Source organism: Ooceraea biroi, chromosome 3 (genome assembly GCF_003672135.1).
Source record: "Ooceraea biroi isolate clonal line C1 chromosome 3, Obir_v5.4, whole genome shotgun sequence".
NCBI classification, from domain to species: domain Eukaryota; kingdom Metazoa; phylum Arthropoda; class Insecta; order Hymenoptera; family Formicidae; genus Ooceraea; species Ooceraea biroi.
The window spans coordinates 15922754-15939655 of record NC_039508.1 but is presented as its reverse complement, the minus strand read 5'-3'; the positions used below and the strand labels follow the sequence as shown (position 1 = coordinate 15939655).

Sequence of the window (16902 nt, the reverse complement as noted above, 5' to 3'; positions counted from 1 at the left end):
TATACTGCAGATACAGAGAAATAAATTTATGCTAGAAAACACGATAGAAGTAAAATCATCGCGCTCATAAAAAGCCATCTCAAAGAACGGTTGCGAAAAAGAGGCGACACAGACCGGGTTCATGTTATTTAAATCTCATCAATGAATTCGGTTGTAAAAAATTTCGTGTTTTCGTGAATATCGATATTACCGCTTTAGCGTCGCCCGGTATTGCCGATTGAGGGACGTTGAAAATTCGCTTCGTGCTTTTTTCGCAACGATCAATCGAAACTGGCATAGCGCGATATTCCCGCGACGTTTACAGCCGATCATCGTACCTGTTGGACGCCAATTAATCAACGCGAATCGACGGCGAAAAAGTAACTCTGGCGGTAACGCGAAGAATCTTGGCACGTTATTAACGAGATGCGGGAAGTACTCGATTTCTAAATCGATTAATCATCTGGTCGGCTGTAATCGACGCGGCTCGACGAGATAACGAGTAATACGTAATTAATCTTGCTATGACGGGGTAAGATTTCGAGCCGGAAAATAGTAGTTGATATAGTGTATAAATATACAGTTATAAATGCTCAATTATATAGAACGTCGCAAAATCTGTGACTCGAGTAGAAAAGCAGTGCAATAAAATCAGCAAATAAAATCAGTTCAAGCTGTGCGATAAAATCGAAACTGTATTTGTGATAAAGCTATCGTTTAAATAATACTCGCGCAAAACTACAAAAAGTACAGTGCATTGCATTGTAATAAAAATACGAAATCGTCAATTGAAATAAAAACATTTTAGCAAAAAGCATTTCGAGAGAATATTAAAAAAATTTAGCTACATTTAATTTCGCGCAATTCAAATTCGAAAAGTCTGAAATGCAAGAGGACTTTTGCGGTACGAATCCAGTACGAATAAACACGATAGCGAAAATGTGTTGAAAACAAACAATTTTCCTAAAAATATATTTTATCGTAAATCACAGAAAACATAGTGCGACATTTTGCGACGAGCTGTATAATCGACATGTTGCATCTAATGCATTTGGTATGATGGTAGCTGGAAACACTTGAGAGAAATAGAAATAGAGAGAAATTTAACGCGCATGTAATTATAGCTTTCGATGTTTATGCGAAGTAATAACAGTTCTGCAACTGAACATGCAATTACACGACCAGAAACGTTTTGGTACGGTATATATGTGCAGGACAGCGCGACTGTTCACGCGCGAGACACAGGCTGAATAAATTCGGGGCGTAATCGTTACATTACGCGTTTACATGTGTTGCACATAAATTAAGTGACACACATAATTGGTACGTTGGGGAAGAAATTCGGTACGCTCGAACGGGTATTTCCGGCCGAGCGGATTTAACGGCGCTCTTCGTCATTCCGACGATAATTTCAATGCAGCATCCAAATAATTGGATGGCACTTAAATTAATTAATCTGACAGCTACGTTAGTCATCGCGGCATCACTTATTAATCGGTCGCAATCAGTACGGATAGAGTTTATAAAATTATTTGGTTAATGAGACCAAAATGACTTGCAGTAATGAACATTTTAATTTCACGTGGATTTACATAAATGTTCTACAGGTCAATGCTTCCAATATTTAAGCCTCTCACCTTTCTCAAACTAGAACGCAGGTTTTAAATAAATGATCCTCTTATTCTGTTCTATTTATTCACAGTTTCAGTTTTTTTTTTAAATAAATGGACTTTATATCGGATCTTCAAGACGCCCAAAATATATTGCTAATTTTGCACAGTGTAGGATTTTAAGAAAAGAGCATTTTAAATTAGAAGCTTTCACATTCTTTAGCAGTTATAAATTTGCAAATCATTGTGATTATCGAACGATCAGAGCGAAATGTCGAGTCGAAAGTACTCAATCGAGCGTGCCAGACTCTCCCGTCACATGGTTAACAATTAATAGTAACAGAGTCTGCCAGAAGGGGAAGAGAGAGACTACGGAGATCAAAAAGGCTGTGCTCGTTACTGGGTCGATGGCGAGTAGTGGATCGACGGAGCTTTTTAGAACGTACACTTAAGATTCAATTTTGTCTTGCCTGGCTGATCTGGAGTGGGTGCTCCACTACAGGCTCCCGCTGTTCCTTCGGCTATGCATTATTCATAAAAGCAACTCGTGTTACATTATAGCGTGCATAATGCGCTGGTTAATCTGACGCGACGTCATCGCCGACGTCGGCGCGAGCTTTGATGACTTTTCGAGAGAGCGAGAGTCAGAAGTAGGAAATTATAAATTATTTATGCGTTTCGCGGGCCTCGCAATACGATCTATTAAGTTCCGAACGTCTTCATGAAAACAAGAAAAGCGATAATCGATCACCGGTGATCGTGATTAATTGTGTGTGGACGTAGAGGGACTAAAAACCCGTTACGCACGATGACGCTGCCGTTACATTATTATTACGACGCCACGATAAAACTGACGTTGGGGATCAGCAGATCTGCCGCGTTCAACTTTTTGTACTTCTCAAAGTTCTACTTTTCTTATCCGATTTCCGAGATCCAACCCCGTCGATGTATTCGCATGCGACGAACTTTGGCGAATGGAACTTAATTGAATTCCCGTGTCCGCGAACGAAAGAAATTCTCGTAAGGGTTGGGATTTGCTTTGGGCCATCCCAGAGACCCGCTTTCGAACTATGTAAAAGTTCTGCACCTGAATCTTCAAAATCTTTGTGGCTTTTATTGAACGTGACGGCCTGTCATCCGCAGAGACTCTTCGATCTTTATTAATGTTCCGCAAATATATCTTTTCATCACCGAGATTCTACTAAACTAATAAAATACAATAAGATAAAATAAGTGGATAATAAGATGCGGATAATTCCATAAAGAACAAGAAACTAATTACGTGATGAGACTTTAAACGTTTTTCCTAACTAATAACGTTGTAATAATGTTGCAATAAAATCACCTCTAATTATGCCTTGAGTGTCATAAAACGCTCCAACTTTATGTAAAAGGATATTTTTACGCTACAACTTTAGCATAATTCCACTAATTCGCGGCATAAATATAAATAGCATAAATAATATAAATATGAAAATGTACATAAAATTTTAAGCAATGTATTACGTGTTTACGAAAATATTAAGCATGTTTTATGGCACCAAGGAAATTATGAAAGCTAATAAAGTTCATTAATAGTTCTAATATTAGTTCTAAGATAACATTACTATTACCTCTAAAGAAAGGACACTAAATATAATAAAATCTATACTCTCGAACTCTATCCTGAAATGTAAAACAATTAACGCAGATCAAGGAACACGGATTATTAATCATATCGACGATACTTTATTCGGATTAAGATTGCGTTAACGTATCAATACTTCATAAAAATCAACGAGTACGGACTCGCATACAAGTTTCTATGTACAACGCTTTATGTTGCACGTGTTAGCCAATTTGCGTTGCAAAGTGCTCGTGTAAAGACTCGAGGCCGCGTCTTTCAGATCTCACACTCTTTTGTTACGTATACTTGTATACTGGACGACATCGGAAGTCCAGCAAGTTTAAGTTCACAATGCTAGCAAGATCCATTAAGAAGCAGTACCCATAAAAAATTCAGGATAACTAGAACTTCTTACGTCAAAAGAGACTCTCTCCATGTGTCCATGATGTGGACACTATTACGCCGTATAAGACTTTATCTAAATCTAAATGTATGATATGCCTCGCGAATGACGTGTACTTAATCTAGTACGTATATAGACAATTCTTCTCTAATGCCTCTAACAGGTTTTAATGCCAGTTCAAGTAAGCAATTATGCAGTCAAAAGAAGATAATCGATATGAAGATATAGCCGATCAAAACTCGACATAAAGAGAATTTTTAGAAAAAATCAAATTCATAGATATATTTTGGAAAGAAGAATTTAATTAATCATTGCAGCATATCATTAAATTTTATTTAAATGTACCATTTCAGAGCTGCCTTGAAATAATCAAAATATTTTTTCTACTATCAGCTTTTTATTATAATTTCTGATGTTGACTGTTTCAGCAATAAATTAATTAATTCAAAATTTCATTAAGATAACTTTTTTTATAATTATATAATACAATATAATAATTAATTAAGTTTCGGTCTTTATCTTGTTCGCGAAGTCACTGAATTATGCAGGTTTATAAATTGGAGCGTCATCAAATGCATTTTGTTGCAAATCACATATTGTTATCTGCAACCGTGAACTCAACGCGCAATGAAACCACATAGGTTACGGAATCGTGAGGCGCCAGAATCGATATTTTACGTCGCGGAAAGGACGATTGTTTGAAGCGGATTGTTATGATACAATGTGGCTGCTTATTGTTGCTACTAATAGATTCGGATGCGGTTAATTATCAATGTGATTGCTGTTCGCCTTGATTAATCGATAGTCGAACCACGCGAGCACATTGAAAATTTATATCACTATCTCGAAACAAGAACATTCAATATCATTCTAAAGCATCTTATGTAATTTGATTAATTCCTTCTTTATATATGTATCGCGTTTTAATTAATTAATGAGAATTTTAACAAATAGGTCACAATGAGTGTTAAAAAAAAGATAAAATAACGCAACGACGCTACACTTCATGAAGCATTCAAAAGGATTTCGAACACGAGAATGGCAACTGTCGATTTCGATCGAACGGACTAAGAAACGTGGACGGTAAGTTTTTTCGGCAAGTTGCAACGTAATAAAAATCGTAATAAAAAGAGCGAAGTTAGAACGACGGATATTAAAGAAAAGCTAAAGTAAAACGGGGCTTAATGAGTCCGCGAATTATCAAAACCGTCTGTCATTCTTTCTGTACATTCTCTCATCCTGTCATCCTTTCATCTCGCCTTTTCCCCATTCGTCCTACGTAGAAGATCAACAAGAGTTTTCGTAACGAACGGAGGGTGGTCGATCGAAGCGCTTCGCCCTAATTGGAACGCTATCGCGAGCCGCCGGAAGAAAGAAAGCGAGTTTCACCCGGCCGTTTCTAATAGATGAATTATTCACGTGACGCGCTCGCATAATCGGGAACTACCTCTCGAGCTTTCCGGATTTTCTGCGAGCGATTAAGCCGATCGTGCTCGCCGAAGTGGCGACCAATTCCTTGCTGTTTAATTAACAGCAGACTCTAACAAATGATGATACCTGCAGCCGCAACAAATCTATTTCCGGTTGTCCAAATCAAAGAATCATATCCTTTGCAATTTATAATTTAGAGGAGACCGGGGTTGGTTGTCACACTTTTTACCTATGAATTTTTTACACTTTAGTTTTATGCACAAAAATGATTCTGTTAATGCCGTTGTTACATTCTATCCTTAAAGTTGTTGCCCTGACAATATCAGCGAACTCCTAGCAATTCTATATAGCAACCGAAAAATCAACACTGTGACAACCAACCTGTGTGATAACCAACCCTGGTCTCCCCTACTATAATTTATCACACGTGAAATTGGAACACTATTTCCTTAGGCGTATGCGGCAGAAGGAAAATAGGTGAAGGAAACCATCGCATCAGTCGCGTGTTACGTTACGTTAAACCGCAGGTATTAACTAATTGAAACACTCAACACACCCACGCCATCATTCGCAGAGCAATTTCTTTAGCGTCGATATTGGGCGGCCGTGCCATCGAATCGTTATCACTGACGTTGCCTGACGATTAAAATTAATTTGTCAATCAGGTTCGTGTGCGCGAGCGTTTCTGACACAACGCACATTCATAATGCATGTATTCCCCGCCGATGTACACGGTCACGTGCGGGTTGTACTAACCGATCGATCATCGTTTTGCAACTGTGGGTATGCCACTTACCATTCAACGCGTACAAGCTGCACGCCGCGTACAGATATGCAAGCCGCACGCGACTTGTATGCAGTTACGATTGTTACATTGCGGACTGTATAAATAAACGCGATCATATTAATCGGCCGTATCTCGTCGGAGTATCGGGCACGGATAAATTCGTTCACCGCTCGTCGAAACACTGCTTGCCGATGATTAAGCTGTTTGGTTGTTTTGCTTGGAACGCTCGTTATTTGAAAAGCGAGGAATCGTATCTGCCCCGCGCACACGCGTGATGCATGATGCAAAATTTATGAAACATGATATACAATGTACAACGCGGAGACATGGGACCGAATAAAAGCGTTGCATGTGACTCGCGGTACGTGCGGCGTGCTACAATGTGCCTGTTGCCGATGAAATTATCGCTCGTCCTGTTCCCTTAGACTTTGCGTGGCCTGCACGTATGCATACTTCATCGCTTTTGCATTCAAATCCAGTCTCAAATTATACACGTCGCGCATCACGTGACGCATTCGGGAGACTCTATAAATATCATTCTGTAATAAAAGCTTGACCCGGCAGAATGATATTTTTGTATGAAATACGCGTGCAGCGTGATTCATTTCCTGAATCAACTGTAATGTTCTATAATCAACGATCGCTGCTCCATTTACGCTTCATCTTGGAGAAATTATTACGATATCAGATAACATCAAATTACAGATTACATGAGATAAGTAATTTATCCAAGTGAATTTCGAAAGAATGTGAGCTTCTCGAAAAACGCGTAATTAACAATTTAATTAATCGTATACAGATTTAATTTCGACATATATATATATATATATATATATTGTACATTAATTAAAAAACTTGTAATATGTATTAACATATAGAGAGTATCTAATACCCTATCATTTCCGTATTTATTAACTTTTCATCGCAATATAAAGCAGACATTCGATCAAAAAGTTTGCAAATATGAATCTCGATGATGGTTGCGATGTGAATGCCGCTTTACGGAAAACATATCGTCGAAACGTTACTTTTTCCATTCGCGCGAAGCGCTATACCTTCACGTGGCGTAGCCCTAAGGTCAGGGCTGTTACACCAACATAAGTCGATATATAATTGTGCAAGGATGACCACACGTGGTTATGTACAACGACTTGTAAAGAAACTCGTGTGCATACTCGCGCAAAGTGTGTATGGACAGCGATTTCCTCGATTAAACGTTCATTTTTGAGTTATTGTCCGATTAATATTTTCTTCCATTTATTCGCTAATTAATCGCCGTAATTAACGCTATCGATTCCCATCCCCTTGCCAATGCAATAAATAAATGCTTATAAATTATGCTGCTTCCGTGTGAAACACGACGTAGCTGGAACTTTATTAGCGATAATCGACAATCATTTGCATCAAACATATGAAAAGTGTAAAAGAAATTAATCTGTTATCAGGTATTGGCGTTTTTCTTTTTCCTTATGTATTCAAATGACGCTCAAAAGAAATAAGCGTATTAACTATCAAAACCTATAAGCACTTTTTCATTAAAAAATACATAAATCTTATACCTCGAATGTAAAAACAATGTTTGTCAAGCGAATAGAAATATCACACTTGACAGTTTATATCTGGTTTAATTTAAAGTCGCAAATGTCATACGCGTCTTAAAAATATGCACAAAACGAAATCACTATTTTTTTCGCTAAATTTTATGCAATAAGAATTTCTATAAAACGGTTTGTCAATATTCCATTTTCATTGTGCAACTTATTACGATTTTTATGTAAGAAATGTGATATTTATATTGCAGAGAAAGAGTCGTGTGAAGAATGAAGGAACTTGTTAAAAAATCAGTTTCTTTATTTCCTTGATTTTGTTGATTTGATTTCATCATGCCGCGCTTAGGCCGCGATACGTGGGAAAAATAATCGCATTATATCGAAAGTAACAGACCGCTCTGGAATGTGGCAAGTATTTTGTAGCTAAAATGTAGTTAAGGGCTAATCGCGAATCTTTTGCAGGATATGATTATTATCGGGATAATAATCAAAATCAGCTTTAATACGACATTAAACTTACATCGAAATACAATTTTAACAAGATGTATTAATATAAAATTTAAAAACCAAAACTTAGAAAATAAAAATATTAATTTAATTTAATTTTAATAGAGTAATATTATTGAAATATACAATCAAGCAAGTTTGAGATTTATATAATCTTCTGAAAATCAGGATGCGTCATGATGCATCTTACTTTTATTTTTCCTGACAATCGCACGTCTATTCGCGATCAACCCTTAATCGCCACGTAGAATCGATTGCATGACGAATGAATGACGTCGACGCGGATTTCCATGAGAGTAAAAAAAATGAATAAAGGACGCGACCGTATTTCCAAGTGAATCGATCACGATGAGGAAACTATTTATATCAGACTGGCGTGCGCCAAATCGTGAAATGAGTTCTCCTCGAAATCGGAGAAAACCCAGGATGTTCGATCGATCGACAGCATTGCAATTAAACTCCTTGCAACAAGATAGCGATAACAGTTGACTTATAAAAGTAATGAAATTGGAAGTGTCCAGAATTGTAATCTCTCGCAACTGTCTTCGTCTTAACAATTTGTTAAAATTTTATAAAAGACCAATCGAAAACCGATATTGCCACTGGCGATGGCAAACTATCAAAGTGAGCGAAGAAAAAATTTAATTTACATTCAAGATGATAAATTAGCTTTCAATTGAACTGGATATTGCTATTCTAAATTTATAAATTTCCCTGCTGCATGAGAGAATCTACAATCACGATTAAAATGATAATAAAATTACGAAAAATTAGGATATTAACACCAAAATCTTTTTTTTTACTTAGGTATATTCGACGCATGCCAGTCTTCGTGATTCGATGAGAGAAGAGATGACTCGCACGTTAATGAATAGTATATACACGTCGCAACGTGCGAGTTTCTATATTATTACCGGTTGCGTAATCGCTATCGATATTCGATAATAGTCCGAACGCTTCTTCGTTATCGTCGAGCCTACCTACGGAGGAAGGGTTCGTTCATCTTAAAGCTAGTTTCGGGCAGAAAAAACCTCGCACCTATCGATCAATCTTTCGTCACCTCTCGGCAACTTAATCTGAAAACCTCGTTCCATTCTCCGCGACGGAATGTCGCCACGTAAGGAAATCTCTCGGAATTCCTCGCGCGATTTTCCGCCACTTTCGGGGTGAACTGATTATTATCGTACGTGATCATCGTTGAAATATCGCCTGTGGTATCGCCAATTCGCGATATCCAGCTCTACTCGCGATCACTAGCGTTATATAAATCCTAGATCGAAATCCGGGACTGTAAGATTCATACCTTAAGATTTAAGTACCAAATCATCCATGCATAACAAGGAAACTATAGAAACGCGATGGTTCTTAACACTAATTTCCATCTTGAAGGCCGTAAACTTGTCACTATTTGCCTTAACGTTAATGTACGATAAACACTCTTGTAACATTAGAATTTAAATGTAATCTTCTAAAAAGACGTCGAAATTTCGATAGATTCCGATTTAATTATGAAATTGGAAACCTCTAGATCATTTTTGTGCGTAATTCCTCTCACGTTTCAAATGATTAGTTGCCAATGATTAAAACAAGTCAATTAGAGCGCACAGAGACTTTCCATCGCTATGTTTTGATCAAAACTATACGCGCCAGCGTTATGGCGTGCGTTTGCCAAGATAGCAATGTTGATTTCTATGAATAATGAAATACGAGCTGGATTATTATGTCAGCGCATCGATTGGCTGTTCGTGAATCGGCCACACCGGGCCAGGTCTTGCGGTTGAATTTTCGGGACGCGGCGTGTTTGCGTCAAGCGAAGCTCGATAGATTTAAATGGAACGGGGATTATATAGATCGAGTTACAGGGGTTGTACGGGCGCGAGCTCAGGGCAGGACTCGATGCGGCGGTTTTGTGTCGAGTTAATCTAAAAATGGAAGACATGGGACACGGGGTTGCGGAGATACTCGCTCCGCGAGAGATAGGGTCGATAGTTCCTCTGGAAGACGGATCGATCTTGCTGGATCTGGATCCTCTATGGATCTAACAATAAGCGCAGCGACGCGCAATCCTTGTAATGCTCACGCTTAATTGCTACATTTGCAATTAAATCGTTTAATTAATAATTATTTGATATCGTAAGTAAAATTAATTAATAAAGGTTATCTTAATTTAACGAGCTGAATATATAATAATTAGAATGCAAACATAATTATAATTGTAATGGCTTCAATCAAATATGAATTGCTAAGTAATTAGATAAAATTCGGAAATAAACTTAATCCAATTTTTTATTGAGATTATAAGGAAAAATTTTTGCGTGTCGCTATTCTGCGATATGCTCGAGAGAAAGAGAGCGATTTGTTCCTAGGTTCTAGATCAGTGGAAGGCGATAGAATCCCAGTTTAGTTTAGGATTCTTTGTGGATCTACGATATGGTGAGAAGAGATGAGAAACCTTGTTTCACTAAACTTTCATCAAATTCATCAGCAACGACTCTCAAAGGAAAATAATGCATCACATCAGGAATCACACTCTACATCAATTTACAATGTAATCAAGAAGTACAATTGTAATTGGAAAAACAGGAAGACAGATAATAAGTATGAAAAACAATGAAATGAAATTAATCTAAATGAGGTTAACGTAAATAAAATTAATGTAGAACTGTTAGGATTAAATGTTGGAAGCAAGTAGCCTAATTTTGCCGAAAATGTTCTCCGGAATGACTGCCGCGAATATTTCATGAGCATAATGAGGATTTGAGGCCCGCACACGGCTTATACTGTAGATTAACCGGCGATTAGTACAAGACCGAAAGAAAAAGGATAAAATGTAGTCGAAGCACCATTGTGGGGCCGTCGAAAAATGGCGGTCATGAAAGCCCAGGCAGCAGAAGCATTTGTTAATCGGATTTCGAAGAGGTTTTGTTCCTGATCTGCTCGGTTCGATCGGGCCGTTCATCACCTCTCATTTTTCCTCGTTAACATCGGCCACAGCCTCGCGAAGGTCGATTTGCATGTAGATTTATGTCGTGCTGCCGATCGTTACTATCGATATGCGTCGATATGATTCCATTTCTGAAAACTGTCGTGATTTCGACTTTTCACACAGAACAAAGAAATGAATTCACGTATATTTAGTAATACATCAAAATTTTTATTAATTTAAAAGATGTTTTAATCTAAGAACCTAAGCAGCGATAATATCTGGATTTAGTCATCATCAATCATTTGTCTTCTCAAACATCATCAATATTTATCATTATTACGTATTAGTACGTATAATTATCATATAATTATGATTATAATAGCAAATCATTACCGGAAAATTAATATAATTATGTATTTGCTATCAGGAAATTGATATAATTTTCAATCAATTATATTTGTATGCAAAACAGAAATTAAATTTTGCTGAGGATTGATTTTAATCGCGATAATTTCTTTCACAAGAGATATAAATATAAATGCATGTATCAAAAAATTTGGCATCGTAATACACGAGTAAAGTGAGCAGTAAATTATTAATGTTAAACAATTTAACACGCAAGTTTCTGCGCACCACAATTTTTTAGACAGGCTTCGTCGTATTAAAAGAGTTAATGATTCGTTTATTACAGTTAAAGCAATCGACACAACAAAATTTTCAGATAAACTGCAATCGCGAAAGAGATCTGCGCGACTCTGAGATTTTCTTCAAAGCGTAAAAACGAGACGGCTTTATTTGCCTTGCGCGGCACCAGCAACTATCACTCGGAGTGATGAAACGGAAACAGAGAACGTTGGAAAGAGTCGAGGAAATAACGAGAGAAAACAGACACGCGGCCGTTTTATTCGTCTCGCGAAATGCTCGAGACGATCAAGAGCTAAGTATTGCAAAAGCACGCCGGTTAAAAACGAAAATACACTCGGGATAACTGAGAGTCGCGCCGCCAACAGACGTAAGCACACTTTCGATGTGACGAACTCCACCGGACTTGATCGCGGTAATTTCCTTTGATTTTTGTGCATGAATGAATCGCACGACTTGGTACGATGCATAAACTTTCTGGATGATATAAACCAAATTAAACGCAATAACAAATGTACGAAAGAGGGTATAAAAATAGTTACAGATTTTAAAAAATGATATATAATGCGAACAAAATAAATATTATTGAAAAGATATTGACACACATATTCAGTAAAAAGTATAATTTGGTTTAACTTATCCTATTCGAAGAATAATTCCATTGAGCCCAATCTCGATGCAAATAATATCGAGAAGACGACGATAGAATAATTACGAGAAGAGCAGAGAAAGTTCAATGCGTTCGCCGTTACTCTACCTTGATAACTATGACATCGATTTAGAATTTGGTAAGGAGATATAATAGCGACTAATAAGATAAGGTCTATCAGACTCCACCCTTGCTGGGATGCCTATAGTTACGAGAGAATTCTAGGTTCGTCGCGATTAATGTGAGAAGATTCTTCGGCCGATGCGTACCTGAGCAACCCTAGACATTAATCAACAGTAACGTAGCGGATCGGGACGCTCACACATGCTGACCACCTTAACGGTCTGCCAATATGGACATTTTCGACGATAAATCTCCGGAAACCAAGCGGGCGAAACATCGGCGATCCAATTAATCGCTGTGCCCTCAGTAGAGATTAGAATCGAGATTATCGCCTGATTCCTGAGAGTACCAATTCAGAATTCGAACCCTCGGCAGTGCTGGAGAGAGACAGATAACACAGATCGAATCTCTGGATCCCCATCGACAGTCACGGTTCATCGTTCGGGTCCAATCTTTCCGCTTTAATTCGTGATGAACTATTGAGAGTGAGATCAACTACGTGTTAAATCTCTCTTTAGATCTCTTTCCAATTCAACACGCAACTTTCTTATATGTAAGAGATTTGTACATTTGAGCATTCTTGAAATTTTGATGTTCCTCTCGCAAAAGAAAAATGACAAACTTTTCCATTAACTCTTCTCCTTCAGAAATAGCTATAAATTGTTTGATGTATTTATATAAACAGAAAGGCTTAATATTTATATTCATCTTTTGAAAAAAGGAAAAAACGATAAAAGAATCTCTAACATTGATCTTTAATTAAACATTTTAAAAATTAATATATAAAGGTCTAGACTCTCTTGAAAAGAAGAAACGAAAGTAAAGTAACTCGGTAAATTTCTCAGTGAGAATATTATGATTTTATCACTTAATGCATTCGCCGTGGACCATGAGCAAGATAATCCCACGAATTTACATAATTCAACCCGCATAATCAATCGTTTCTGCTTTTATCGAAGCTCAGAAAAGAAAATCGAAAGATTCCACCTGAATGTGAACACGGAAATATCTCCAATTTCACGAATAACGAATCTACGAATCGATCTTCGAGAAAATTAATCGCGTTAAGAACAAGTACAACAACAATTAACATTTTGCCTGGAAGAGAAACTGCACGGTATGCCAACAACGTAGAAGCAAAGATAAAGCGCACGTGCACACTCTCAATCTTTGTCTCTATTCGCGATATACAATGCAGTTAATTTTTGTCGCCGGAAGTCCTGGTAAATCGTAAACTAACTGGCCGAAAGTGACTAAGGAGAGCCTGAAGGACCAAGAATTAAGATGAACAGCTGAGATGTGACTGTTAAGTCGTTCATTGAGCTGGAAACAGCCGATTTCCATTATCGGTGGGGCTGAAAGCGTCGTATCCGAGTCGGGCGCTCTTTGGCGTCCGTTTAATTAAGATTTCTCGCTCGCGATCTGACCGCAATCGCAAGTCAGTTTCTCGAACGGGTTGCACTCTCTTCCCAATTTCATCTCTCTCCCTCTCTTTCTCTCTCTCTCTCTTGCTCTCGTGCGCGAAGAAGTTCATCTCGTTCGGCTCGTCCTCGGACCGAATGGGTTAGGGAATAATACTTTCGTCGCGTTCTCAAAGCGATTAGAAGTTTCAACGATTCGAAACCGTGGAGCAACCGTGTACTCAAGCTGCCCCAGCTGCTCGTTCTTGCGGCATCATCGCCGCAAACGTCTGCCAAACATCGACAACAAGGATGATCCGCCAGATCATTGTCGGCGCCTAAAAGTTTCGAAGACAGTCTCAGAGACAGAAGGGAAGAGACAACCGTCCCTCCTTGAAGAACGGAAATCCCAATCGACGATCAACGTCGATACTAACGACCGGTGATCATCGCCACGCGATGTCGTAGCCGGCGACCGACTTTCAGGGATCGTTATTATCATCGCCGGACACCGTTAGGGTTTGCCATCAATGGTCCTTACCCCGGCTCACACCCGAGTCTCGTTGTAGGGGCTGGACGAGCTCGCGCCCTGGCGACGCTGCCGGTCGGCGTCGCCTGGTACGTTGAACACGACGTTCGGCACGGTCGCCGGATCGACCGGGGCTTGCTGATAGTGCGACCGACCGGGTTGCGATTGGTGAGAGTGGGAGGAGGACGAGGGCGCGGTCTCACTTATGGAGGTAATCGAGGCGAGTATACGCCGACCGCGTACCTGGTAACGTTGGGGGTAGCAGCGCCCGCAGCAGGACTGCAGCAGGCCGCCCCTGGAGGCAGTGCTGTGCGCGGGGGAGGTCAGGGGCGACGGTGAACCCGGCCTCTTCGGAGCACCGTTGTACGGCACCTCCATCTCCACGAATTCGCGGTCCTGGAAAAGAAACAACCACAGACGGGCCACTTAGATGAACGGCTCCTTCATAAATTGGCGCTGAGACACGCTGAAGAGCCATGCGGAGGTAGTAGCGAGAGCCATGCTGCGGAAATACGCAATGGATCATCATGCACAGTGACGTTGCGGAAGATACCCGTTGCTGCTGTGACAGGTAATGGACAAGGGAAGAAAGAAAACAAGGGAACAAGACGCACAATGAGAAAAGAAACTGGAAAGAAGATGTTGTACACAAAAGATATTCGATGAGTTGGCAAAGATTGTGATAAGAGATTTTAAAAAACGTAAGAGGATTGACGAAACTGAATCTAATGTAGGGGCTGAAAAAAAGTGCGGATAAGAAACGATGCAGATGCCGAGGGGAAGATCCACGCGAAGAAATGAGTGACGCAGGGTTGAAGGACGGGAAGGATAGTCGGCGGACTGGATAAAGAGAATGAAATAAGAAAAAACTGCACGACATGCAGGATCCTTCTAGTTCCATTCATCTTCCGAAAAAAGAGTGAGCAGTTGCGAAGCTGAGAATGGCAATTCTCAAGTAGAACACATTAATTAGGGCGCGTCGTATTGTTGGGAAGCTTGATTTAAGCTGTGCAAGATAAGACGTGAACAAATGTGGTTTTGTTGAAGGTTTCGTATTCTCCAAGTAACTTCGCGCTCTAATAGACATGCTGAAAAAATGATGAAGAAAAAAGATTGCACAGCTTCGTCTATGGTACATCTACATTGCTTACATTACTGCATTTATCTACATTAGCTGCAACGCACCTACAAATTCAACGTCACGCCATCTAAACCAATTATAACGGGATTATTATCTAATTATTTCTTTCTTTGAATATCATTTGCCACGTAATGGCGAAATGATTAATGACGTAATTACGTGCGGTTAAAGCGCTACGTTGCATCAGAAATTAAATATGTTAGCATGCTTTCAGCGTAATCATGTCCTGCACGTTTTTTGACATGATATGTAGAGATTTCTGTTCGCATTTATAAATGCCCTTCCCTCCCGCTTGCGCCTTTGTATCAAGTTTTAATATCCGGTGAACAATAACTTTTTTGCAGCACGGCTAGCTAATTAATTAATTTATTTTGTATATACTGCCATGTTCCTGTCGTGGCAACATGCAGCAAAACTATTTCTTGACATGCTACCGCGGCTGACCCAAGTTTGGCCTGCCGTGTATCGCTTAATCTATGTACGAAGTTGCTGGTTAACCCGAATTACGCTGAGACGAGAAAGCAGGCAGAGAGTCCTTTCAGTTGTTACCCTCCGTTGCTATTTCACGCTTGTATTTCGTTCGTGACTCTGTAAACTTTTGCTTGAAATGCGTCGTATGTATTCCGCATTAATTTGAGGACAGCATGGTGGCTAATATTCTAATTACAGCCACACATATCTTACCGCATGTATGTCTAAGTGAATCTAACAGCGAAGAAAGATAACAGTCAGCAACACTCGCTCATGCACGTCGATACTTCTCAGCAAAATCTGATGAATTGAGATCTCACTCAAATTAAACGAATATATATTTTCGTATTGTTTAATAATATATTTTTTTGTATTACCTGATTCATCTTTCACATGTGGCTCATTAAATGTCTAGAGAAACTTCAGTTGATATAAAAGAATTGCGCCTTTTATAGAAACAAACTTTTATATTGTATTTTATAGTATTTCCACCGCAGCATTTTTCCATTAAAATCCTTTTTTATTTCATTTAGTTGCGGAATAGGAAAATTTACACTTGAGAGTAAATGGTACTGTGCCAAGAATTCCGTAGATTCTTCTACTTGTATTTGTTAATTAAATATTTCCATTTTAAACATAAGCTAAAATAATAATAAAGGCGATAATATTAGTCGTACATTATGTTAAATTTATCAGTTTTCTACTTCAATAATTTCTCGCACTTTTTGCGAAAATCAATTTCTTTTGCAATTTGGCATTTTTATTAAATATTTATATATTTTTTTAAGTATCCATATTATATTTAGGGTATTCTTCATTACTAGGAATATGTCAAGTGATACTTTTCCTACGTGATCTCCCATTGTTACTTCAATGTTGCTAGAAAAGTTCCAGTTGTTGCGAAAAAGTGAATGACGCGTGGGTTTCTCGTGTGAAAAACGGAAGATCTCGAGGAAATCCTGTGGGAACGATGCTCGGAAAACGAGAGGTTATCGAGTGATATCGACGTCGCCAAAGAGTGAACGTCGCGTTCTTCGTTGCCCGTCGCACGAAAGGATATTGCTCTTACAGAACGGAGCAGCACGATCTCCTTTACGATAAACGCCCTCGAAACGACTCGACGAGATCCACGCAAACTGGAAAATGCT

General features: G+C 38.8%; 1 protein-coding gene across 14 annotated transcripts in view; it reads right to left on the bottom strand.

Annotated features, from left to right (window-relative positions):
• Nucleotides 1-16902, bottom strand: part of LOC105277251 (potassium voltage-gated channel protein Shal) — a 153969-nt gene that overhangs the window by 74085 nt on the left and 62982 nt on the right. For 7 of the 14 annotated variants that reach the window (XM_011335490.3, XM_011335491.3, XM_026968504.1 and 4 more), the window contains exon 4: nucleotides 14386-14538. The exons of 6 other annotated variants lie outside the window; for them this stretch is intronic. In XM_011335490.3, the coding sequence (XP_011333792.1) occupies nucleotides 14386-14538 (153 nt within the window). Of the gene's footprint in view, nucleotides 1-2059; nucleotides 2111-14385; nucleotides 14539-16902 lie in introns of all 14 variants that reach the window. One more of the 14 variants, XM_011335492.3, reaches the window with a different exon arrangement.